Source organism: Clupea harengus, chromosome 1 (assembly GCF_900700415.2).
Source record: "Clupea harengus chromosome 1, Ch_v2.0.2, whole genome shotgun sequence".
Classification (NCBI taxonomy): Eukaryota; Metazoa; Chordata; class Actinopteri; order Clupeiformes; family Clupeidae; genus Clupea; species Clupea harengus.
The window spans coordinates 25,912,587-25,938,768 of NC_045152.1; the positions used below are offsets into that span (position 1 = coordinate 25,912,587).

General features: G+C 42.6%; 2 protein-coding genes across 4 annotated transcripts in view; both read left to right on the plus strand.

Moving 5' to 3' along the window:
• Positions 1 to 10,227, plus strand: part of cyth1a (cytohesin 1a) — an 18,854-nt gene extending 8,627 nt beyond the window's left edge. For 2 of the 3 annotated variants that reach the window (XM_012826495.3, XM_012826496.3), the window contains exons 3-13: positions 1,293 to 1,357; positions 1,490 to 1,556; positions 1,787 to 1,905; positions 3,458 to 3,538; positions 3,671 to 3,783; positions 3,926 to 4,074; positions 4,502 to 4,613; positions 7,597 to 7,673; positions 7,817 to 7,885; positions 8,688 to 8,842; positions 8,935 to 10,227. In XM_012826495.3, the coding sequence (XP_012681949.1) occupies positions 1,293 to 1,357; positions 1,490 to 1,556; positions 1,787 to 1,905; positions 3,458 to 3,538; positions 3,671 to 3,783; positions 3,926 to 4,074; positions 4,502 to 4,613; positions 7,597 to 7,673; positions 7,817 to 7,885; positions 8,688 to 8,842; positions 8,935 to 9,013 (1,086 nt within the window). In that variant the 3' untranslated portion in view covers positions 9,014 to 10,227. Of the gene's footprint in view, positions 1 to 1,292; positions 1,358 to 1,489; positions 1,557 to 1,786; positions 1,906 to 3,457; positions 3,539 to 3,670; positions 3,784 to 3,925; positions 4,075 to 4,501; positions 4,615 to 7,594; positions 7,674 to 7,816; positions 7,886 to 8,687; positions 8,843 to 8,934 lie in introns of all 3 variants that reach the window. The other variant, XM_042708414.1, reaches the window with a different exon arrangement.
• A 6,059-nt stretch (positions 10,228 to 16,286) lies between these two features.
• socs3a (suppressor of cytokine signaling 3a) lies at positions 16,287 to 18,361 on the plus strand. The gene is made up of 2 exons (XM_031573486.2): positions 16,287 to 16,487; positions 16,843 to 18,361. Exon 2 carries the CDS (start codon positions 16,855 to 16,857, stop codon positions 17,440 to 17,442), a length of 588 nt encoding a protein of 195 aa, XP_031429346.1. The 5' UTR covers positions 16,287 to 16,487; positions 16,843 to 16,854; the 3' UTR covers positions 17,443 to 18,361.
• The last annotated feature ends 7,821 nt before the right edge of the window (positions 18,362 to 26,182 follow it).

Below are 26,182 nucleotides of genomic sequence, written 5' to 3' on the forward strand. Positions count from 1 at the left end.
GCCACAATGAGAGGGAAGCGACAGGAAGAGAGTAGAGGCAGCTTTCTCTGGAGAGCCACTCCTCTGTCAGGGACCAGGCAAAGCTCTCATGGGCCAGGGCTGAAAATGGAGGCCTTATCTCCAGGGTTTTTGTGGCCATCAAGATAATGTCTTCGGTTTAGCTTTGCAAAGGGAGGGCTGATTTGTTGTCCAACAAGACTATAGTAAACTAGATAGAATTAGACATTGCTGACAGACAGTGTGAGTAGTTGTGGGTTTTCATAACCCTGCATTGGGAATTTTGTAATCGCTAGGGTGAAACGATATGCGCAGCTAATGTGTTTGATATTGTCCTGTCGTCAGTAGAAAGCTGCAACCTTAGCTACTGAAGGTCCTGAAGCTAGGGTAACACACAGGGACAGCAAAGAATGTACCTCTAACTTAGTCCTACCATTTAGTCAGAATAAACAGGTCTCAGACCTGCCAAATTGATTTGCTCTTTTGGAAATTGGGTTGAAGGTCTACATTGTCCACAAATTTCTTTTCAGACAGACATTTTAGTTCAATGTATTTTCTGTCATGTATTTCTCTACGTTAGGTGGAAAAGTATTTCTTCATCTTAAGGGAAATGTGTAGTCACCACTGGCTGGCAAATTGCATATTGGTTTAGGACTGTGTGATATGGTCTGAATGGACAGATGGATTTGAAGACTTGAGGGTCTTTTTGATCTGTTTAGACACAGGAGTAAAAGATTAAGTGAAAGTGGGAGTGCTAAAGTGCATCGCCAGGACAGAGGGGTGCCTGTGTGTGTAAGCTTAGCGTAAAGAGTGTGTGTGTGTGTGTGTGCATGTGTGTGTGCATAAAGACTGTATCTGCCATCCTGACTTCAAACAGACTGGAGGCTAATGTGATCAGGCTGTCTGAGGGCCTATCCCAGAGGTTGTCTCCTCTCCTCTGTTAATTCTGTTACAGCTGGGGAAGAGGTGCATTCTGGGGAATCCATTCACATTGGGGTAGTTAATGTCAGGCCTGCATGAGATTGTTGCTTGAGATATGAATCTCTTTTCCTCTCAATCTCTCTGTCTCACACACACACACACACGTGCGCGCGCACACACGCCTTTCTCTTATTTTCCACCTTCATTCCATCCATCTCTGTTTACTCCAATCAATATTGACACCCACGTGCCTTTGTGTGTGTGTGTGTGTGTGTGTGTGTTGTGTTGTGTTGTGTTTTTGTATGGTGGTTGATATACCTTCAGTGCTTCTGGCTATTCCTAACGTTTCCTTGTCTCATTGTCCTTCTCTGCAGAGGCTGAAGGATGAGATAGCGGAGGTAACCAGTGAGATCGAGAACCTGGGTTCCACGGAGGAGAGGTGAGTAGCTGCTGCCCTGGGCACTACTAGCAAACCTTATATTCTCCAGACATGATGAAGCTCCACAGATATACAGGGCTGTAAGAGTCGCTGCACCCTTATGTCATCTGATCCCAAAACTCCCTCCCGCAGGAAGAACATGCAGAGGAACAAACAGGTGGCCATGGGCCGCAAGAAGTTCAACATGGACCCCAAGAAGGTGAGTACGTTACGTTAGACATCGCCGCTGGACTGGCTTTTGTGTAGTGTGAAACATGTCATTGACCTCATGGACTTCGGAATTTGAATTCTTTATTAACTACTTTGGATGGATCTTTGTGAGTGTTGGTGGTAAGTCAGATGCTGAACAGAAGTCACTACAGTGGTCAGAGCTGCATAGGTTATGTTCATACGGTGTGCTTTTGTGTGTGTGTGTCTGTGTGTGTGCAGGGCATCCAGTTTCTAATAGAGAATGAACTCCTGAAGAACACCTGTGATGACATCGCCCAGTTCCTCTACAAGGGGGAGGGGCTTAATAAGACTGCCATAGGGGACTACCTTGGGGAGAGGTCAGTAAGACCCATGTTGTTGTTGTTGTTGTTGTTGTTGTTGTTGTGTGTGAGTGTGTGTTTGCATGTACATTTGTGGAGCCAGGGCAAAGAGAAGCATGTTGTTTTTTTAATCATAGAAGACCAATTTGAACTCAGGTGTATTTGTAATTATGAGGCATTCATTTTAAATAAACATGACATGGCAATGGCCTCAAATGCCCTCAAATGTCACTAGTTCCTGCATCCAACCCTGAAGGAAGGGATGAGCTTCAGCATTGTGTAACCCTCATCACCTGTCCCTCTGCTGCAAGATCAGTGCAGCGCGTTGAATAGTCTCGCCTGTCAACATCCCCCTTCAGCACACGCGCACTAGGAAACTCCACTGGAGCGTGAGACCAGCTGCCGCATGCTTCACCAGTCTATGATCCCACATTGATTTTAATATGCAGTGCTAGGTGTTCAGTGTTCAGCATTTCCTGCTTGGATCCAATAACTGACTGCTGGCGAAGGCAGTTACTTAGGTTTTTTTTTTTTTTTTTGCACCTTAAGTGTGAATTGGCACTCATGGCTGCAATGGAAGTGACAGTTTTCTAATAAAGGTTTCACAAGCTGTATCTGTTGGCGGGTGTTTGGGTGTGTGTGTGTGTGTGTATGAAGAAGGTTGATGGTAGTGGAGGGGTAAAGACTGCTGTGTGCAGTCTGAATTGCAGGCCTCTCATCCTGAGCTCCATTTCTCCTGGTCTTTGTGGACCCCAGTCCTGCTTTCCACTTCTTTTGTCTTTAAAGCGGAATTGTATTTCTTCTGAAAGAAAGGCAAAAGGGGATGATATTATAGTTCTGTTCAAAGAAAACGATCAGGTTTCCCTGCTCTCCATCTGTCTTTCATTTCCTCTGTATCTCAATAATCTAATTCAACATTTCATATCTGTGGAATGTTGGCACACACATAGCAGCTGCATTAGCCTCAGCTTTCTCAAGTGTGAGTGTGTGTGTGTGTGTGTGTGTGTGTGACTGTGACTGTGTGAGAGTATGTGTGTGAATGTGTGAGTGAGCAAAAGAGAATGTTACTGTTTGAACAATTTCACATTGGTTGAAAATGCATTCCCATTAGTAGTGAGTGAGAGAGCGATCTGAAAAAGGGGGCAAGTATGTGTTCTGTTGTTTGTGTCTCATTGGAGCCAACACCCTTTGACTAAGCAGTGAGTGTTCTTTGCCCAAGCAGTGAGTGTTCTTTGCCCCGGGGTGAACGTGCCTGTGTGTGTACATGTGTGTGTCTGTGTGTGAGAGAGAAAGTGAGAGAGTGTGTGTGTGTGAGAGAGAGAGTGTGAGTGAGAGAGAGACAGACAGACCAGCTTTATAGGAGAGTGTGATGGGTATCTCTTTCCACTGCCGATTGTGTGAGGTAGAATCAGGAAATGAGGGTGGCTCTTCCTGTAAAGAGAGCTCTGGAGGAGAATCCCACAGTCCTCTTGGGGAGTAGGTACTCAGAAATCGGTTAGGCTTGTGTGTGTGTGTCTTGAGTGTTTTTTTTTTTTCCAACATGATTTTTATGTGGGTGTTTGTGTTGCAGGGATGATTTAAACCTTCAGGTCTTGCACGCATTTGTAGAGCTGCATGAGTTCACCGATCTTAACCTGGTGCAGGCACTCAGGTGAGAAAAACACACACACACGTGCACACACACCCCCCAAATCATATCATATCCACAAATGATTGAGAAGAAAATAGCCAGCTTGCATATAGATTTCATGTACTGTGTGTGTGTGTGTGTGTGTGTGTGTAGGCAATTCCTGTGGAGTTTCAGGCTTCCTGGTGAGGCTCAGAAGATTGACCGTATGATGGAGTCGTTTGCACAGAGATACTGTCAGTGTAACCCTGGCGTCTTCCAGAGCACAGGTAAGACTCCTCCTCCACCTGACGCAAACACAAACTTACAGTTATAGATGCACACATGCCCATTTGTTTGTGTGTGTGTGTGTGTGTGTGTGTGTGTGTGTGTGTGTGTGTGTGTGTGTGTGTGTGTGTGTGTGTGTTTTAGACACCTGCTACATCCTGTCCTTTGCCATTATCATGCTGAACACCAGCCTGCACAACCCCAATGTAAAAGACAAGCCCCCAGTGGAGAGATTCATCTCCATGAACAGAGGCATCAACGAGGGAGGAGACCTACCAGAAGATCTGCTCCGAGTCTGTGCTCTCTCTTACTCTCTCTCTCACACGATCTCCATTATCTCTCTCACCCCCCTCTCACAATCTCCATTATCTCTCTTACTCTCTCTCTCTCTCTCACATTCTCCATTATCTGTCTTACTCTCTCTCTCTCTCTCACACGTTCTCCATTATCTCTCTTACTCTCTCTCTCTCTCACACGTTCTCCATTATCTGTCTTACTCTCTCTCTCACACGATCTCCATTATCTCTCTTACTCTCACCATCTCCATTATCTCTTTAGGACCCTTTCTTTCACACAAAAAGTCTACTACTAATGCATGACTGTGGCTGTAATGGGAATCATATAAGAACATAAGTATTCCATATAATGTGCCATCAGATATATTTAAGTGTATGTATATGAAGGTGTATGGCACTGACCAGCCGCCCATTCCCTATACAGAATCTCTATGACAGCATCAAGAATGAACCCTTCAAAATCCCAGAGGATGACGGGAATGACCTCACGCACACTTTCTTTAATCCGGACCGTGAAGGCTGGCTGCTTAAATTGGGTGAGTTTACACTCTCTCACAACAATCCATACACACACAAACACTCTCTCACACCAAACCATACACACACACAGATGCACACACACACACACACGCACGAGGGTAGGCGGTTTTAATATGAGGCGTGTACATCCTAATGAGCCACCCACTTTCCCCACCGTGTGTGTGTGTGTGTGTGTGTGTGTGTGTGTGTGTGTGTGTGTGTGTGTGTGTGTGTGTGTGTGTGTGTGTGTGTGTGTGTGTGTGTGTGTGTGTGTGTGTGTGTGTGTGCGCGCGCGCAGAGGAATCTCATGACACCCCTCAGCTGATAAATAATAGATTTGGTTGTGTTACCAGATGGACATGTGGAGAGATATGAATTATTAACACGTCCACATTCATATGAACACATTACAGAACCCCACACATGGACCTCACAGACATACTCTTGAATGAAAAGCTCCATGTACGCGCAGATGCATTCATGACCACATGCACACAAAAGACACACTCATCCACACTGACCTATAATCAGATGATGGACACTTTGTCTAAGACAGTGGTCTCATCGACTGCCTTCCCTCCGGGGCAGCAGTGCCTCCTAGTGGTCACAAATGTCTTGAATGAATACAAAAAATTTAATGTTTTGATTGATTCTGATTGAACTTTTAATCGTCTTCGGGTTTAAGACTCCTGCCTTAGAATCAACGAAGCAGAAGCCGCGTGCGGAGACCGCACGGTGATGTGATTTCCTTACCCCTTTAATTTAAAATTGTTTTTCTTTTCTTCCTCGTTTGTTTGTTCCCATGATTTTTGGCTGTTGTCTTTCTTCAGGAGGTATGTACACTTGCTCACCCAACTGAGCCTCTTGCTGGTCCGCATTGCTTTTTTTCTGTTTCAGTTTCTGGCTCTCTCTCTCTCTCTCTCTCTCTCTCTCTCTTGCTCTCTCTCTCTCTCTCTCTGAAGCTCCCTCCCTCTCTGCAGCGTTAGAGCGGTGAGGGGAATTGTCCTTGTTTTATGTTTGTTTGTTTTTGTTATCTGTTTTGTCACTGGTTTTTGTTTCAACTTTTGTTATTCATTTGGTTTCATAAAGCAGGTGGTTTCGTCTGTGTTTCCTCTCTTTCACTCTGTAGTCACCAAGTGGTTGCGGGGGGCTTGGTGTGATTGGTCTGTTTGCTATGGTGTTTCCTGGTTTCATTCTGTCAGCTGCATTGTTCCTCTCAGCCCTCAGACTGCCTGATTACTGCCAGACTAACAGCAGCCAACCCCACTGCTGGCAGTCTCAAGTCTCATGACCTCGTCATTGTTAAAGAGACATATTGACACAACCGGCCAGCAGGATTTTTTTTTTTTACATTTAGAAATGTGAGCTGTACATCCAACCAAGGATGAAGTTATACAATTTTAAAATTTGGCTTCTATTACTGGGACCATTTTCCTGTTCTGCTGAACATGCTCTGGTACCAAAAACACAGTTAAGAGGAATATTTTCCCTTGATTCGATTGTATTGCATCAGTGACTGTATGGTCAAGTTCAGGAGTCCTGAGATTTCATTGGCTGAAATGGAACTCTGCATCCAATCAGGCTGCTTCTCTTCATGCTTAAATGAGGTGGGGGTGCTGGATTATTCAGAAGAGTTTCGGGGGCATGTATTTGAAAACAGATTGTGAATGTTGCCTGTGCTTGTATGATGAACCTGATGTACAACCGGATGCTGTGTCTCCTTTTGTGAAATGACTCAAAAGAATGGGTAGAGCAGATGATTTGTCAGAGAATGTCAGTTTTCACCTGTCTCTGCTTGCAGTACAGCCCTAATCTAAAACGTATCAGCCCAACCCCTAGACCAGTAATTCCTCACAGCCCAGCACTCCCCTCCCCTCCCCAAGCCCCCTCCAAACGTCTCCAGAGGGTCTCGTCTGTCTGGCCATATGTTTCTGTGTATGTCTTTTCACCAGGAGATCTTTGGAAGGGATGCCTGTTCTATGCTCATGATGTCCAACCCAGTCAACCAATCAGCTTTGCATTGTGACACCAAACCAATCAGCTCTGGTCATGTGACCTCATGTGCTGCTGCTGTTAAGCTTGTCTGTCTGCCATAATGTTCACAATTTGAATGGGCTTCAGCTATTGTGGGGGACTTTGGGTGGATGTTCAGAGAATTCTACAGGCAAAGCCAGGGTTTATTGTGATGAGTTTCTGTCAAATAAGTTGACAGACGTACCTTGTTTCTAGCCTTGACAATAACATGCTTCAACCTCTATTGACGAATTATCGCAACCCCATGCGTTTTCCTAATGATGGAGGAAGAATACCTACCTTCTGCAATGACTAGTTTGTTAGGTTCTCTACATTGTGTGCTCTGCATAGATTCACGTATGATCCACTTTGAGTTTGCTTCATTGGTGATCTCATGAGAATGCCTCAGGTTGAGGTCATGGATGAGCATAGGATTCAATCATCCAAGTAGCTGCTTGTGGAGGTGTTGACTAATCAGATGTTTTCAGAGAGTCTGTGGGGGTTTGGATTTGAAACATGTTGCTGTGTGCATGTTGAGAATTATGAGAAAGGGCTTGATCAAAACCATAAACCTATTGTTTAATATCAGATGATGTAGTTGGTGGTCAAACTCTATTGAGTGTAGATAGATTGTAATATTCCAGTATCAAGCAATAGACATGACTGAAAAGGAACAGGTTAACCTTGGACTTTCATTGTTACCCCTGTGCCCAATGAATAGGAAACTAAACTTAACTACATCCCTTGTAGCCAATTACGTAGCTATCTAGGATGCTGGCTTTTCTTTGTTTCTGTGGGTTAGTTTGCTGGAGTTGTTCTGGGGAATGTCCAGGTGTTCTTTACTGGGCTGAAAGTATGGGTCCTCATCTGTCTGTCTGCCCATCTGCTCCGCTGTGTGTGTGCTGGGCCTCTACAGTCTGCTGCCGCTCCTCTGCTCCCCCCCCGCCCATCGCTGCCTCCCTTCACACCTGACCCTCTCTCCCTCAGGTGGACGAGTAAAGACGTGGAAGAGGAGGTGGTTCATCCTCACGGACAACTGCTTGTACTACTTTGAGTACACAACTGTAAGTGAAAGTTGAATTTTTGTCTTTGAATCTGCCAGTCATACACTTGCTCCGTGTTCTTCTATACAAGAGTGTGTGTGTGTGTGTGTGTGTGTTTATATTGGTCTGTTGTTAAGCCATCATGGGTTTTGCTTATTCTTTAGGACAAAGAGCCCAGAGGAATCATCCCCTTGGAGAACCTCAGCATCAGGGAGGTGGAGGATAAGAAGCCGGTAATGTGCATGCATCTTATGCACCACAAATACATGCTCACATATTCCTCAAATAACTTTCCACAGTTCTCATATTTTTGTGTAGGAGCACAGACTACAACAGACAAGTTCAACGTGACGTTAATAATAATTCTTGTGTCTGATAATACCGTAGGAGGTCCCGAAGGCCAAGATATGGCAACTTGTCATGTCAACCTAATTGGATTCCATATTGGCTTTTATGGCAGGGTTTAAAGAGGACCTATTATGCTTTTCTGTTTTTTCCCTTTGCTTTAGTGTGTTATTTAGCTTTTTGGGCATGTAAATGGCCTGCAAGGTTACAAAGCCAGAAGTACACACCAGAGAAACACTCTGTCAGAAATCACTTTTTCTCAGCTGCCCGAAACGCAATTTCAGCATTTTTCCTTTGTTGCGGTTTACAGTATGAGAAATCTTTTTGGAATGTTGAAGCATGTAAATCTATTCTAGTAGACCCCAAAAATAAAATTAGGAAGACTTCAAATGAGCATAATGGGTCCTTAATAGGTTTTAACATTTTTCACAGGCCAGAAAGTTTGTCCAATTTTCACCAAATTAGAATCTTCACAAATTTGTCAGATGGTCTTCAGACAAAGCCTCACGAAAGTTATCAGACAGTTTTGGTGAATGATGATAATAGATGATGATAATGATTTATTTGTGCACGCTTCTTGAGAGAATTACTTGCAGTAATTTCATTTTTAACCATTTAACCATTTTTTACCATGTAAACCATTTATTCATCATAAAAGTGTTTGTGTGGGGGGGTATGTTTGTGTTACAGAACTCCTTTGAGCTGTTTATCCCAGACAACAAGGACCAGGTGATCAAGGCGTGTAAGACTGAGGCAGATGGGCGAGTGGTCGAGGGCAACCACACCTTCTACCGCATCTCTGCTCCAACAGCGGAGGAGAAGGAAGAGTGGATGAACAGCATCAAGTGAGCGCCTGTCTGTGTGTCTGCCTGTCAGCCTGTGCCACTGATGTGTATGTGTGTTACTGACGACCGTATGTGTTTTGTTGTGTTTACAGAGCTGCCATCAGTAGAGACCCATTTTATGAGATGCTGGCGGCTCGGAAGAAGAAGGTCTCCTCCATGAAGAGGCACTAGCTGCTTCCGGGCCCCAGTGGAGCCCGGGCTAATGGACAGGGGCAGAGATGAGAGCTGCTCACGGGTGGAGGAGAGACATGGCTTAGCCCTGTAAGGGCAGGTCTCCTCTTCCGCTTCTCTGGGATTGGTTGATAGCTTTTAGAGTTGGAGGGGTCAGCAGGAGAATGGCTCCGCACTGGCTGGCTGTGTCCATCCAGGAAATGCCTCTGCAGGGGTTCCCTTTGGACTGTCCTGCAGTCTGCTCCCAATTGGCTGTTGTAGGGGGGGAGGGGGAGAGCCTGTGTTTTCTTCTCTCCGTTCCTCTGCGAAACTCTTAAAAACAGCTTTATTGTGCTTAACCAACTTTATCTTGTTTCACTCTCGTAGAAGCACCTATGTTAAAACTATAAAATCAGCAGGTCTGACAGAAAGTGGAGTCTTTACCAAAATTTTCCTATGTGCTTTTGAAAAGAACAGGTATCTTGCATTGTGTGCTTTGTATTGGCTGAATGTGTATTTTTTTTTAACATTTTTATCGCAATGATTCCTCTGTCAAGCATTATGCTCACATGACTGAACATTTTTTGTATGGAAGAGGAGTGATTGGAGTGGAACGTGTTCAGGTTCAGGGTAATAACGATGCATGGTCGGGTTCACGGTTGTCTCAGCACTTTGTGTCTCAGCAATGCTCAGAACAACCCCTGCAGAGGCCTTGTTTGCAATGAACTCGTTTTTTCAGACATTGTTAGATTGTAGTCGGTAGAACAATCCAAGTCAAGTCACATCATGTGCCTACCTGGTCCCGCTGGGTCCCTCAGAAGCCACACACTCATGCTGCTCTTTCCAAATGACAGTCCATGACTTAAGTAATCACTTCCCAAATGCAACGTAGTTTTGACTCTAGCTAAGCTCTACACCTGTGTGGTCAGTGCCTGCTGTTTGTCAGTGCTCTTCTCTGGGTTAGCATAAGCTGCTAACTCTTTTGCGCTCCCTCTTGTGCACTGACTGTCACAATAAAAACAAAACAAATCTAAGCAGTATTGGTTTATTTATCAAGGATGTATATACTTCAGTGTATAATGAATACTGTCACTATTTCATTTATTTCAAGAGTAAAATGTAATGTTTATGTAGCATTATATCGCTAGACTAGTGCCATTTTTTTCTTTTTGTGTCATTTTCCACCATTTCCATGGTAACTTGTGCTATAATAAAAAATAAAATTACAGCAGAAATCTTGAATCCCTCTGTCAGTTTATCCCTACAATGTTTAAGTGTACTGGATTAAATATGTAGTTTTAAAATAATGGTGCCTAACTAACTTCAGGAGTTTGTTCAAATGGTTTACATGGAAATCACAGATAGTTGGAATCTTTTAGCTATAGCTTTATATTGGTCCCAAGTCCAACATATCCACATGACAGGCTTTGAGTGTAGACAATCACAATCAACTCTCACTAACCTCAAGATGCCTTCTGAGACACAAGATAAGAGTGGATCTGGAAGAACTGCACAGGAGGGGACAACTGAGAGACTCCTGAAGGAGGGAGGGAGAGAGCTGCAGGAGTGAATGGTGCGATGAAAGGCATGTCACGAGGAAGAGGTGAAATGCTGAGAAGGTACACCAGTGCTCAGTTGACACTGCCCTTGCCAGGTTAGAGGTATTATTCCAAATTGCGTATGACATGACACGTGACCAATATAACGGATAACTTATAATAAAACAATGTAATTTCCCCCGAAATTTTCTGAAAATACGTTTTTCATTTAAAACTCTAAAGTATTTTTTTTTCAATCAAATACATTTCAGTGTCATTACTTGTTGAGACATTTCCAATGTCAGGATTTGTTATGCATGTCAAATGCTCAAATGCTGTAATGCTTGATAAATTACAATGATCTTTTTTGAGCTATAATGGAGACTATGGACTCTCCAGTAGATGGCAGCATTAGCTTTTTGTTCTTTGTCAGTGCCACTGTGGCCTCAAAGTCTTTGGCTGACAGGTAAATAATAGAGCATATTATCTCAACGAAGAAAAATGGATTTATGTGCCATCTTAAATGATATAAAGCAAACCAATGCTCCTTCCAAATCATTCTACTTTTGTTTGACCTATGAGTCACAAATATAACCATAGCAAGTGATATACAACTCTTGCGTACAAGACACGCAATCAAGAACTCTTGCGTACAGGCTCATTTTAAAGTGTGTTCAGTTTATTAGTTGTGTGTGTGTGTGTGTGTGTGTCAGGTCAGATGTTCTAATAGCAGTCATCTAGAGTCCTGGGGTCTGGACACATGACTTTAATTTTAAACTCTGGAACTAATGCTATCCTCAGGGAGGAAGTGTTAAGGACAGGACCGCACAGGAAAGAACATTAGGTCCAGTCAGTTGTCTGTCAGCTGTGTGTGTGAGAGTGTGTCAATGTGGTGGAAGGGGGCATGGATTCCCTGTCTCCACTCCTAAATGAAGCCATCTGAGCTCACTCCCACACCAATTATCTCGAGCCAGTTTCCCAGAAGACGTAACCTCCCCCAACAGAAACACACACAACAACTCACTAGTTTACTACACACAAACACACACGCACACGCACAAAAACAACAGAGGTCATAAACTATCCATGCAGGCATGCTGTTCTCTGCGGAAATCCACAAAGCATGCTGTGTGCATCAGCAGAAAAAAAAAGATTCTTAACTGAATGAAGTCATAGTCGCACACACACAAGTCTCAATGTAACCATAGATACACACACACACACACAGGGGGGCTCATTTTTCATAGATACAGGTAAGTGAGGGAAAGACATTGTTTCGCTTCAATCAATTTCAGATCTGTTGCAGCACAATCTACACTGACACTGACCTCAGCTATGGTTTACAGTAATACATCTTGCATAGTCACATATTAACCAGGAAAGCATTGAAGTGTCCACACTGAAGCAGGAAAAGGTCTGCATAAAGCAAGAATACTCTATAATTTACTTCTAATTATGCTTCAAAGTCTAACACGGCAGCAATTTACACTGAGACCAATTGGCACAGTGAGCTAAATATGTGTCACACAAGTATATACACGTGACAGTTGAGGGGTGCGCTAATGTAAAATTGGCAACAGTCTCAGCAGCAGTAACAGTCTACAGACATGTCTTACACATCCAAAAATATCTAAGTTGATGTAGCATGCAGATATTAAACCCTGGCAACTGACTGGCCAATGCAGTCTACATTGTTCCGTACAATAACTTGATCGTCAATTATTAAATGTGTTCTATGTCTAAAGATAAACTTAAATGGTATATAAATGGTCACATACATTTTTCCATTTTAAAATGTGAAATTACAAAATGTTCTGAATTATGTGAGAAGTTCTGAAAAGAACTTTTGAAACACAGTTTGTCTTTCTGTCTTAGGGTTGTTGTGGAATACCAAACAAGTACTGGAAAGAGACAGGTTTCCCTTCATGCCCCACTCCTCACATCTCTATGGATGAGCTTCTATGGATATTACAAAAGTGCAGCACACAAACAATGTGACTGCAGTTAGTTAATGCAGTTAATGGAGCCCCAGCTTAGGTGAAAACGAGTCTGCTTCACATTATCCAAACCTGAGACTGGGAGACTGGTCCCTGCCGTCAACCTTGGTGTAAGCAGGCTTACAATGTTGTTGAAAGTCCTTTTAAAAAGCCTATATGCATTTATATAATGCTGTGTACATGCTTTATCGTTCTTTAAATTGTAGGCTTCAAGTGCTTTGCAAGTCTGACAAGTTAAAAACATCTCTGAAACCTTCATTTTATGTTCTTATCAGGTGCAGATTATACAAGACAGATTCCATGTTCCATTCCATCGTGTCTGTTGTCTGTAATCGACAGTTACTCACAGATACAGTATGTCCCAGGAATGAATTCACAGGAACAACCACTTAACCACATGACTAGTTCTTATGATGACTATCTATGTTAGTCATGGAGTTATCACATTAACTTCCGAAAGGCATAAACCTATATCCGCCTTTAGATTTTTTTCTACACATTTCTCTATCAGTAGGCTATTTAAAACCACGTGAAGAATTTACTTCATATTTTGTTTTCATGGTAGGCTAGTGGCTAATGTATTTGAAATGGCGTCCAAGCAACGGCGCAACAAACTTAAAGTAAGGAACAGAGGGAGTTCCGTATGAGAAGGAATACCAAACAAGTACTGGACATAAAGTACACATAGGGCATTGGCGAATGTGCATCTTACGTATCATTACATTTCATTTTTAAAATGTAAAAAAGTATATCAATGTGGTCATGAAATGGCACTGTACTTGCACTGTGTTTACGGACCTCTGCATTTAATTTCCGATACTATTGAGCAGTGGATAGAGTAGATTTTATGCTGTTTTCTAAGCAACAAGTCTGACTAAAGACCTGCTATGAAATACAACTCACATTTCACTCACAAATGTTCAATGGTCCCCTGAGGGAGGAAATAGTGTGAGGAAACCATGTGCACAGGTACCCTTATCACAGGTATTTGTGTTCTCACCAGCAGAAACCTAAGCCAAGAGCAGACACAAGATAAGGAGAGCACACATTAATTCAATTCAGTTCAATTCAATTTTATGTGTATAGCGCCAAAGTAGTAAAATGGCCTCAAGGAGCATCCCTGCTGACTGCCTGTACCCTACCCCGCCCTATACCCGCACAACTGGAACATGTGTGTGATCCTTATCTGAGATGACAGCATGTCAGCATTCGTGGAAAAATAAATAAATAAAAAGTTTTATGGCTGTGCTGTTTGTGGGTCAGTTCTGATAGGCATTCCTGGCACTGGGACTTACCTGTTGCTTAGGTAGTCTTATCTAATAAAACTATCTTATCCTACTGATATGATTTACATGTACACACCATAAGGTCTTTAGTCTGCTGCAGCCCCACTGAATATCTGTGTTTGGACTTATATTATTGCCTCAACCCTCGTGGCTAGAACTGTTTTGCAGACTCTGTACTGCCATAACACCTCTGTTGGTACATGTGTTCACACTTATGATTCTGCCACGCAGAATTCTCTTCACACCGTTCTCAAAAATCATCTGCTTCTTCCCCCCTGTCAGTTCCTCTCTCAGCGGTAGCCTTCTCCATTTGCTATGAAGACTGGTTCATGTGTTCAACCGTTAGTGTGATTCTCAGAGCATGACTAAGGAGAGAAAAGCACTGTGTATCAACGGGGGAACAATTAATTCAAGTCATGGGTATTCTCAGAAATGCAAAATGTGGAAGTGTTTTGTATGTGATTCACACAGATGGCTCAGCAGGCCTGGCCTCTCCAAGAGGAAGAAGTGACTGGTGACAGTAAAGCTGATAACAGCATGACTGTGTGACTACCAAACAGAGTCTGGTTTCCTGGAACTTCCCATCAACAGAGGGAATGTTTGCATGGTGGACATACGGGGAATAGAAAACGCTTGAATTTCAATAAGTGGACTGTGGCTACTGGAAGTGACCACATTTGAAGATGCTGTGTATAACAAAAACATTCAAACATGCCAGGGAAATTAATGTATCTCTTAAATTTGGGTTCTTTTGAATATGTATTTTGAATCCTGGACTCAAATAAGGAAGCCAAGTTATTTGTGTGTGTTTGTGCGTGGGTAGGCTAATTATGTTTGTGTGTGTGAAAGATTTAGTGTATGGCATTTAACTCTGGGGTACCCTTCCACATGAACAAAACTGGTATTTCCTGCTATGTCTTTGTGACTAGACCTACAAAAGACCTACACACATACACACAGCAGAAAGGGCGTTGAGTAAGCGTATGTATGCAGGTGATGACGGTCAGTTAAACAATCACTTTGTCTCATAGTACAACTATGGTTCTCAGGAACACATTGTTCCATCACAGATTGAAAGCATGACCTCATCAGGATACTTGAAATAAATGTTGGTGAACCAGCAACGCTCCTTAATGTGGACATGACAAGGAGGTGTTTTTGGTCTGCTTATTACGGCTGTTGTATTATTTGAGGATAAAGTTTAATTGTTCTTCACAGATGGTATCTAAAAAATCATCAAAATAATTCTTTCAATTTATTTGACAAGCATTTCAGCAATATATTCACAAACACATATACTGCCAAATGATAGAGGAGACAGGTTTCCCTTAATAAAAAAGAGTCTTCGAGCTTCACATTATCCAAACCTGAGACTGGGAGACTGGTCCCTGCCGTCAACCTCGGTGTACGCACAATGTTGTTGAAAGTCCTTTTAAAATGCCTATATGCATTTATATTATGCTGTGTACATGCTTTATCATTCTTTAAATTGTAGGCTTCAAGTGCTTTGCAAATCTGACAAGCTAAAAGCATCTCTGAACCCTCCATTTTATGTTCTTATCAGGTGCAGATTATACAAGACAGATTCCATATTTACGATACATGTAATTTGTAGTTTGACATAGTTCTCATTTTTTAGTGTTATCATTCAAGACAGTGTGAAATACCACCATATTGCACTGTGTCAGTGACTTTTTCCCCTTTGCTATTTCAGATCACCTTAACATATCTAAGAATGTTTTGTACCATTTTAAGAAAGGCAAGTGGGGAGCAGCTTTTATTATTATTTAATAATTGATTTAGCTTGCTGTTTGTGTTATTCTGCAAAAACATTCAAATTGTGCTGGTACAAAACAGAGGGATTTATAAAACACTAGTCTTCTCACGTAGAGAGTGGCCTATAGACAACTAGATCGCGCCCCGCTTACAAGATAGCATAGTGTGCTGTGTAGAAGTAGACCACTGACTTAACGCTAGAGGTGCGCGAGAACATGGGGAACGTGTGAAGTACCAATAATAACCTGTAAAACAGTTACGAGGAATCTTGTCTATTGTCTGTAATCGACGGTTACTCACATTATGTCCCAGGAATGAATTCACAGGAACAAGCACTTAACCACATGACTAGTTCTTATGATGACTATCTATGTTAGTCATGGAGTTATCACATTCGCTTCCGAAAGGCATAGACTTATATCCGCCTTTAGATTTTTCTCTATCAGTCGGCTATTTAAAACTAATTTAACTAATATGAAGTAATCATTTACTTCATATTTTGTTTTCATGGTAGGCTAGTGGCTAATGTATTTGAAATGGCGTCCAAGCAACGGCGCAACAAACTTACAGTAAGGAACAGAGGGAGTTCCGTATGAGAAGGGTGGTAGGGGGAGGGGGAACCTCTGTGTGTGAATACCAGGAATTGTCCTTTAAAAAAAAATCCTTACTGACACTCCGCCAGCGGCACTTACTGGCAGCGGGGCGGAGTCTCACGCAGATATGAACACGGCTCACACAGCACACAGCTCAGAACCAAACTCTGCGCTATAAAAGACACATCAAACGAGGGAACTTTTCTATTCCAAAATAACCGTGTGGTATAAATATTCAATATAAAAAGCTAAGGATTACTGAGGAAATAAATCTCACAATTTCGCACTTACCACTATACCCTTCCGTAAGTAATCTAAACTATTTATTTTTTTACTTCAATGTAATGTTTGTGTTTTCACGTTCGATTGATTATCAAAACTTAAATCTACAGTTTATTAGATTTTAAGAGTTTATTAATATCAACATGATAATAGCAGTAATAATTATGAAAATGACAATAATGATTTTTCTGTTATACTGGTTATTTGGTTTGGTTGTACTTTTGTTATATTATCACTGTTGAAATTATACTTTTGTTATCCTAGCGATATCTCTGTTATAGTTATTCTTTTAGCTAGTTTATTTTAGTTATACTCTTGGTTTGTTGTTTTTTTTTTGCTTTGTTCAGCTTATCTAATTTCTCCATTTTACTCTGTCAGGTTCACAGCACCATGGTGAGACAGAGCATACTGACGACCGGCAACTCACGGCGGCCACCCCTGAGGTGCAAGACATTCACAGGCATGCGGCAGCACAAGCTCATCCTGCAAGCCCTCAGCAAGCTCCAGCAGAGCGGCTTCTACTGGGGGGCCATTAGCGGCCGCGAAGCCCAGTCGTTGCTGGAGACCCAGGCGGTGGGCACCTTCCTGCTGCGCGACAGCTCCGACACACGCCACTTCTTCACCCTCAGTGTCAAGACGCAGCAGGGCACCAAAAACCTGCGCATGCAGTGTGACTCCGAGAGCTTTTGGCTGGAGTCAGACCCCCACTGCCAGAAACCTGTACCCCAGTTTGACTGCGTGTTGAAGATGATCCACTATTACATGCCACACGGGGACTCACACTCACCTTCCTGCTACGTCTACTCGGATGGAGGGAAGGTCCCTCTGACCCTGCACAGACCCCTGACCTGTGGCCTCACATCACTCAAGCACCTGTGTCGCAAGACTGTAAATGGCCACCAGGATGTGTGTGTGGAGCGCCAGCACCTACCTCTCATGCTCCAGGAGTTCCTAGAGGAGTACGATGCACCCATCTAATGGATCCTTGACCAACTGCATGAACGCACACACGACAAAGTTCATTGCCTAAGTCTGGGTGTCTCTAATTCTGCAAAATGGAGAACAAACCAAAGACTGAGAGGGACTGAACCAGAGAGTTCCAGGCAACTTACGGTCAATGCCTCACTTGCCATGCTGTGGTTGCTGGTTGCCATGGCATCAGGATTAGGGTGGAAGTTGGTTGGAAATCCACCTCAGCATTTCCAACTAAATATTTGTGTGTTCCAGTAAAGCCGTGGTACATACACACTCACTCATTCACACACTTGCCTGTCCTGGCAGGAATGAGTAAGAGAGCGGTACATGCCTGAGGGATGGCACAAGGCTCATGTAAACACACACTTACGGACACATAAACACACAGTGAAGCAATAAACTGAGAAACAAGGGAATAAGAAAAAGAAGAAAAGGGGCTGTGGACAGGAAGACCAACAATCACTGGCCTTAAATAAATATCAGTGGAATGCCCACACGCAGATGTTCGGTGAAGAAGCAACAGGAGCTGGCCACACATGGCCCCTGTGGGACAGAACTGTGGTCACTGACTTCAAAGGACTCATGTACCAAATGTGTGTAGACTGCCAATAATCAGGAAATAGCCTGGCCTAGTCCAGAACGTCAGTATATAGTGTATGACATCTTGTGAATATGTTCGTGTGACACTGCAGACAAATGAATGTATTAAATGAGGGGAGTGAGTTACTCAGACAGAAGACTTATGTATAAGTCCTCCTGTCCTCTGATGTTTACACGTTAGAGAATCTTCTCTCCCCCTTAGAAACTCCAGCCTCTCTTTACCTAATGGAAGAAGCTGTACCTGACTGAAATGACTTTGCACTTAATTTATTTATGAAACATTTGAGTAATTTATATTAAAGAGCACTATTTTCGTAGAAAATATGTAGTCTGTCTCTTGTGTTATCACTTCCCTGGGACTTTCACATGAAATTCTAAGGAACTTTCAGCTTGGCTCTTGGCTCTGTTCTTTTCTGGGTAAGGGAACTTCCTGCTTTCATAGTGTGAAGTGAACTACTGTGAACTGTGAACTACTGAAGTCAGATTTCTATCATCACACACACACACACACACACACACACACACACACACACACACACACACACACACACACACACACACACACACACACTCCAATATTTGCGTTCACCACACCCTATAATTGCTAAATCTAAAGGTTCTGTGTCAGTGTCTGCCAGACAGTCAGACAAGTAAATACCTGCTCACCTTGTTGCTAATTAAACACACACACACACACACACACACACACACACACACACACACACACACACACACACACACACACACACACACACAGACAGAGACAGAGAGAGAAACATTTGTTGGTAATGTTAGGTACTGGTTTGTTAATAGAAATTTTATGTTAATTCAAACCACCAGGGTGTCATAATTTGGTTTCAATCCAGTATGAAAGACTTTCTGTATGATTAAACCAAGATAGGCAGTTAGGACTTAGAGGTAAGGAGATTAAGAGGAGGATTTAGGATTTGTGGTACACTTAGAGGATGCCAGTTAGTCAAGCATGGACATAGTCCCCTGTCTTTAGCTGTTCTTAGTTCTTTATCTAGTCAGCACCGCATCTTTTGTTATAGATGTTTTAATTTATGGCTGAACATGACAATTCCACTACCCTTCAATAACGTACAAGAAAACTCTGCTCCATCAAGTGAGCTTTCCATGTATTCTTTACTTACTACACTTTGCCGCCAGGTAACTGAAATCAGAATACAGTAATGTTCAAATAAAAGAAATACAAAGGACAGTAATCACCGTATAAGGGAGAAAGTGGAACACACCAGATGATTCTTCTATTTTATGAGATCTTCATTTACCTACAGTGGCTGTCAGTTTCCAAATTTACTCAGAAAAGAGGAACAGGATAGACGTTGTTTTTGTGACAATGATAATAAAGTACTTTGAACTTGAACTTGAACTTTGAACTTTGACAAGCTTCAAACATTCAGCTTCAAACATTCAGCTTCAAACATTGCGTAAGTGCCAAGGCCATCGGTCCGGCATTCCTATGAAGCAGCAGAGTACTACTGATTGAACATCTTTACCCTCAGGATGAAAGGAGCTGTAGGATAACCACATGCAAATGTAAGAATAAGGATGATAATATTCAAAACCATTGATTAAATTCATTTAAACAGCCACACACACACATACACAAACAGGCACAAACCAGTTACAGATACTGCTTGCTCTATCACCCATTGATTGTGATTCCAGAGAACTATGCTGGAAAATAGTTAATTATGTAAGCCAGTCAACTGTCACACAACCGTAGGCTTACTTTCATCATGCCGTGCGCATGTGCAAAAGTATAGACAGACTTGTTGACATTAACACTATGGGAATTCCACACACTCCCACACATCCACACATCACATCACATATGCGTGCGCAGCCATTTACATAAATTCTGTGGAATTTATCCTTTGGAACAGCTCTCTAACTGAACCCAATTCCAGAGAACCAGCCCTTACTGTGGAACTCTTAATAGTCTTTCCTTAGAAACACCTAGAGGAAGAGATTGTTTCATCTTACTGAGAAAGCGTTCCTTCTGCTGCGGTTTCACAAGTTTACAATCTGATAACTAACAGTTCCTGGTTCTTATATCAACACATAAATCTCCCCTCTGCTAAATGTGCATGGTTGCAGCTGCTTAAAGCCAGAGGTCTGCAATACCTCATTACTAGAATTATTTAGAATGAACAAAAGTGCAGCTTGTCTTCATGGCTCCTAACAACAGAAATGTCAAATTCAGAATCACTGTATGTTGACAGTTTTATACTAAGACTTTTATGATGCTTCTCAACAATATGAAATCTTATACCAAGACAAGTTTTTTTTTTTTTTTAAATAGTGTAAAGGAGTTACACAGTGACCTCACACATACACATCATGTACACATATTGTATTTCTTGTACATTAACATGGAGGTTACCTCTCCTCATCTCTCATGATTTCAGATGTGACACTCAATTTTACATTAAGACACAACTTTGAGAAAGCCCTATATGTTTGCATACACTCCATAATTGCCTAACTAAGTTATTAGCCTCTCCCTCTCTCTCTGCGTGTGTGTGAGTGTAGTTGTGTGTAACTCCCAAACTCCTACTCCCCCTTTCTGCTGTAATTCCCTATCATCTGCTCTGTTTGTACTTCCACAACAACTGAAGGTTGTCATGACAGCAGGTCAGAGAAAATGAGTCATCATTGCTTGGCAACCACTCCCCTATATTCTTACACACAAAAGCTACCAAAAGCGCTAAATTGGGTTAGGCAACTCTGTTGAATGTTGCGGAGAATCTTCTTCACCCTTGTTGTGCGTATTCTCTTCATGTTATTTCTGCTTTCTCCTAACAGATTACGTAATCGTTTACTGTCTTAGGGGTGAGAGGCATTTCCTACATTCAGTGTTCTTATACCATTGAGTAATAATGGTGTTTTTCCACTGTGGGGCAATGATCTTGATGTCTGAGGGAATCCTCAGTTGGTAAATAAAGAGTCAACAACAACAACATCCCGGGGCAGATCTGGATGGTGCTCTGCAGTCAGTGGAGCTGAACACACTGAGGCCGAATCCCCCCCCCCCCCCCCCCCCCCCTGTGCCGTTTGGACAAAATAAAATGACATGCAACTATTGGCATTAACAAATGTATGAATGTTAAATCTGCATCTTTGGAAAATATAATCAAACCTTTAGCTATCAAACATGCTTTGAAACATAATATCTGCATTTTTGATCGTGAGGCACAGCTTATCAAACGGTGCCAATGCTGATCTTTTGCTTTGTCGACCCAGTTGAGGTTGTTGGTACTTTGGACATCACTCTGAATTCTGGGGTCCAGAATAGGTCATTAAAAGGCTTTTTCACCAAGATGTTGAGTGCTGGCTGTGTGTGCTGGCATGAGAATAAACATGACTGGAATAGACACTTGATGGGCAGTATTTATGCGTTTCACCTGTAACTTACAGGATTCCACTGGTCACTGGAGATCTGCATCTAATGAAGCCATAACTGCAATATTTTGTCAGTTACCATTTGACAGTTTGAACCAAGAGACCAAAGAATAATATTTTAAAACATTGAAATGCTCAGAAATAAAATCAGAGCAATGTAGAAACTTTAAACTAAACAAACGGGGTCCCTGCCAGACGTATGAAGCTTAAAAAGACAACCTCGTAATAAAAGCAGGTACAGTAAGCACACATAGTTACTCCCAAGAAAGCAGTAAATATATGGTGTAACATCATGAGAGGTTAGAGAAGGTTTAACTCGGTTCTTCACTAAACTCAGGTGATTTCTTCAAACGAACACAAAAGTCCAAGTCTTAAACTCAACAGAACTACAAAACAACGCAACATAGAATGTCCCTTTTTCCTCTCTGGTAACAGGGTCATCTTTCTTCTTAACAATTATCAGTCTCTTTATTGCTTTGCTGCAGTAAGTCGGAGTCTGTTCCAAGTCCGTTTCGCCCAGCTCCTTCCAGCCGTGGGGTCTCTATCCCTATGTCCCTCTGTCCCTCTGTACATCTGTCCCTCTGTCCCTCTGTCCCTATGTCCATCTGTCCCTCTGTCCATCTGTCCCTCTGTTCATCTGTACCTCTGTGCCTCTGAGCCTTCTCAATGCGCTCTTTCACAATGGAAACCACAGCTCTTAAAACCTGTGGTGTGGCAGCCAATCAGGTATGGGAATGTTACACCACTCTACTAACTGGCCCCTCGTGATAGTATGGCCATAGTATTAGAAAAGACTATTTACTTTTTCAGATCAGAGCAGAATATATTTTTCTTCAAATATTGTAAAACGACGTGAATATATAACCGACCTGGCTGACACTCCATGTCCGCATATCATTTCAGTAGAATCTACTGTTGGTATTTACTTTTTTATATTTTATTTAGTGTTTAGTTTCATTTGATGTCTTTCACAACACTTTGACAGCATAATAGTATCATTTAAACATGTTATAGTTAAGGGAAGAGGGACTGCTAAGTACGATCCTCTCTCTGTTCCTCAGAAAAATGAAATGCAATAACCAGTGAAATAGCACCCAGAATTCTAGAGAAACTCTGACCTCAGAATAACATCCCACGCAGAGTGCAAGTGTAAACCTGGCCGAAAGGCCATGAAACCAAAATGTACGGTACCTGTCAAAAGTTTGGACACACCTTCTCATTCAATGGTTTGTCTTTCTTTCTTTTTTTTATGACAACTTTGCACACTCTTAGCATTCTTTCAATCAGATTCATGAGACTGGATTCATTTATCTGGATTCATGTTGTGCAGAGGTGGGGTTGGTATACAGTGAATAACCCTATTACTACTACTACTACTACTGCACTAATCCATATTATGGCAAAAACCACTAAACTAAGTAAAGAGAAAGGACAGTCCATATTTACTTTGAAGGACATGAAGGACAGTCAGTCCGGAAAATTTCAAGAACTGAAAATGTATCCTCTAGTGAAGTCGTGAACACCTTCAAACGCTATGATGAAACTGGCTCTCAAGAGTTACCTCTGCTGCAGAGGATAAGTTCATTACAGTAACCAGCCTCAGAAACCGCCAATTAACAGCACCTCAGATTAGATCCCACATAAATGCTTCACAGAGGTCAAGTAGCAGACACATCGCAACATCAACTGTTCAGAGGAAACTGCGTGAATCAGGCCTTCCTGATCAAATTGTTGCAAAGAAGCCACTGCTGAAGAAAGAACAACAAGCAGAGAAATGCTTGGGCCAAGAAACACATGGAATGGACATTAGACCAGTGACTTTGGTCTAATTGGAGATTTTCAGTTCCAAGAGTGTGCAAAGCTGTCATCAAAGCGAAAGGTGGCTATTTTGAAGAATCTAAAATATAAAACATATTCTGATTTAATCCTTTTTTTTTGTTTAACTACATAAGTCCATATGTGTTCTTCATAGTGTTGATGTGTTCAGTATTAATCTACAATGCCGAAAATAATACAAATAAAGAAAAACCATTGAATGAGAAGGTGTGTCCAAACTTTATACTGGTGATCTTTGTCTACATTCTACAGCATTCTAGTATGGAATTAAAATGCATGTCTGTGCCTATGTGTATGTGTGTGTGTACATGTGTGAGGTGAGTGTTTGTGTGTGTCTTTTACTAGAACACTCCCGCCGCAAATATGATTGTAAATATGTAAGTTTAACCGATAGGAAGCAGCACACACAGGTCCAAAGTCATTAATTAATTTACAATTAAACTGCAAACCTCAGTAAACCCCCTTAGCGAGACCAGGCTCCTTGATGAAGGGTCGCTAATAGAGGAAGGGTCCGGTTACACTTTCTTCTGGAAAGGCTACCCCTCAGGTGGACAACATCTGCACGGTGTGGGACTGGCCATCAAGAACACACTGCTACCAAGACTTACCAAAACACCTGTGGGCCTCAGTGAAAGACTGATGACCCTCCGTATCCCCCTGGTGAAGAACCGCTTTGCTACACTTCTTAGTGTGTATGCGCCAACCCTGCCATCCGACACTGAGGCTAAAGACTCATTCTATCAGTCACTGGATGAGGCTCTCCACCGGATCCCCAAGACCGACAAGATCCTCCTCCTCCTGGGGACTTCAATGCTCGTGTGGGGCAGAGTGACAGGATATGGAAAGGAGTGCTGGGCAGGCATGGTATTGGTCAGGCCAACTCAAATGGCATGAGATTACTTACTCTCTGCTCTGAGCACAACCTGACCATAACCAACACCATCTTCCAGCAAAAGACCAAATACTAAACATCATGGATGCACCCATGCTCTAAACATTGGCACCTGATTGAGTATGTCATCGTGAGACGTTGTGACATCAAAGACGTTCTCATGTGCCGGGCCATGAGAGGTGCAGAATGCTGGACAGACCAGCGGATGATCATGGCCAAAGTCCACATGAGCGTTCGCCTCCCCATGCGGAAACGTGGGTCCAGTGGGAGACGCTTAGACTGTGCCCGTCTGGAAGATACCAGCACAAGAAATGAGTTTCGATGCTCTCTGGCCGAGAAACTTGAAAAGCTAGAACTCATCTTGAGTGGAGAGAATGCCACAGACCAGCAGTGGACCACTATCAGCTCAGCCCTTCATGAAGCAGCAGCCCACTCAATCGGCTATAAGACCAAGAACCACCAGGACTGGTTTGACAATAACTCAGACACCATCCATAACTCGCTGAACGCCATGCACAAAGCACACCAGGCAACCCTGAAAAAACCCTCATCGAGCCAGACAGCAATGGCAGAGAGCGAGACGTGAAGTGCAAAGGACCCTGCGGACCATGCAAAACAAGTGGTGGACAGAGAAGGCACAGGAAATCCAGTCTTTCGCTGATAGAAATGATATGCATAACTTTTACAATGCAGTCAAATCTATCTACGGCCCAAGAAACCACTGCATCACTCCCCTGAAAACAGCAGATGGGCTCAGAGTCCTAAAAGACCAGAGCAGTGTACTGGAGAGGTGGGCTGAACATTTTAATACCCTGTTTAATCAGGACTCTGAAGCAGACCACACCATCCTGGATCAACTGCCTGAACTTCCACCGATTGACAACCTTAACCAACCCCTGACCTTCCTGGAGGTTCTGTCAGCCGTCCGCTCCCTGAAGAACAACAAGTCTCCTGGCATTGACAATATCCCTGCAGAACTGCTTAAACAGGGTGGCTACCTCTGTACAAGAGTGCTACATCAACACATCACTAAAGTATAGGCAGATGAAAACATCCCACAGCAATGGAGAGATGCCAAAATTGTCACCATATATAAGAACAAAGGTGACAAGACCATCTGTGGCAACCACAGGGGTATATCACTCATTGCTGTTGCTGGTAAGGTCCTGGCCAAGGGGTTGCTGCAGAGGCTACTAAACAACATCACAAAGTCATTGCTCTCAGAATCACAGTGTGGCTTTAGAAAGAACAGGAGTACAGTCGACATGGTCTTCACAGCCCAGCAACTTCAGGAAAAGTGCAGGGAGCAACATCAAGACCTGTTTATGGCTTTTGTCGACCTCTCCAAAGCCTTCAACACAGTGCAGAGAGACCTACTGTGGGATATCCTGCTCCGGTTTGGATGCCCTAGCAAATTTGTCAACATCCTCCAACAGTTTCATGACGGTATGAATGCTAGGGTGACAATAGGAGGACAAGAGTCTGCCTCCTTCCCTGTGTGCACAGGGGTCAGGCAGGGGTGTGTACTAGCACCAGTGCTCTTTAACATCTTCCTCCTATGCGTCAACCAGCTTCTCCATAAGGAAATTGAGGAAATTGAAGGTTGGTTAAAGCCATGGGATGTGACAACTGAAAAAAGAAACATATTTACATTCATGAGTTTGTGTTGTTCCTGGAGTCTGACCTAAAACAACACCACTGAATATATGTCACACGTCTAGTGTATGCTCTTTCTGCACCACCCTGTACCGGTTGGGTTACTGACTGTGTAATCAGCTTGATGTGTAATTATATTAATTTCTCTTTCTGTCTTTCTTTCTCCTCTAGTCCTGAACTAGGACCACTAAAAGAGAAAAAGAGAAACAGACATATCTGCCATAGTGTTCAGTCCTCTTTCATGATACAATAGGTAAATATTAAGTTCACCAGATGAGCGTATACAGACAGTAATTGTTACTCAGGGTAATTGTAAACTGGTTTCGCAAT

Excerpts from the sequence above, each read along its gene's own strand:
- socs3a (XM_031573486.2), top strand. The coding sequence starts at position 16,855 with ATGGTGAGACAGAGCATACTGACGACCGGCAACTCACGGCGGCCACCC.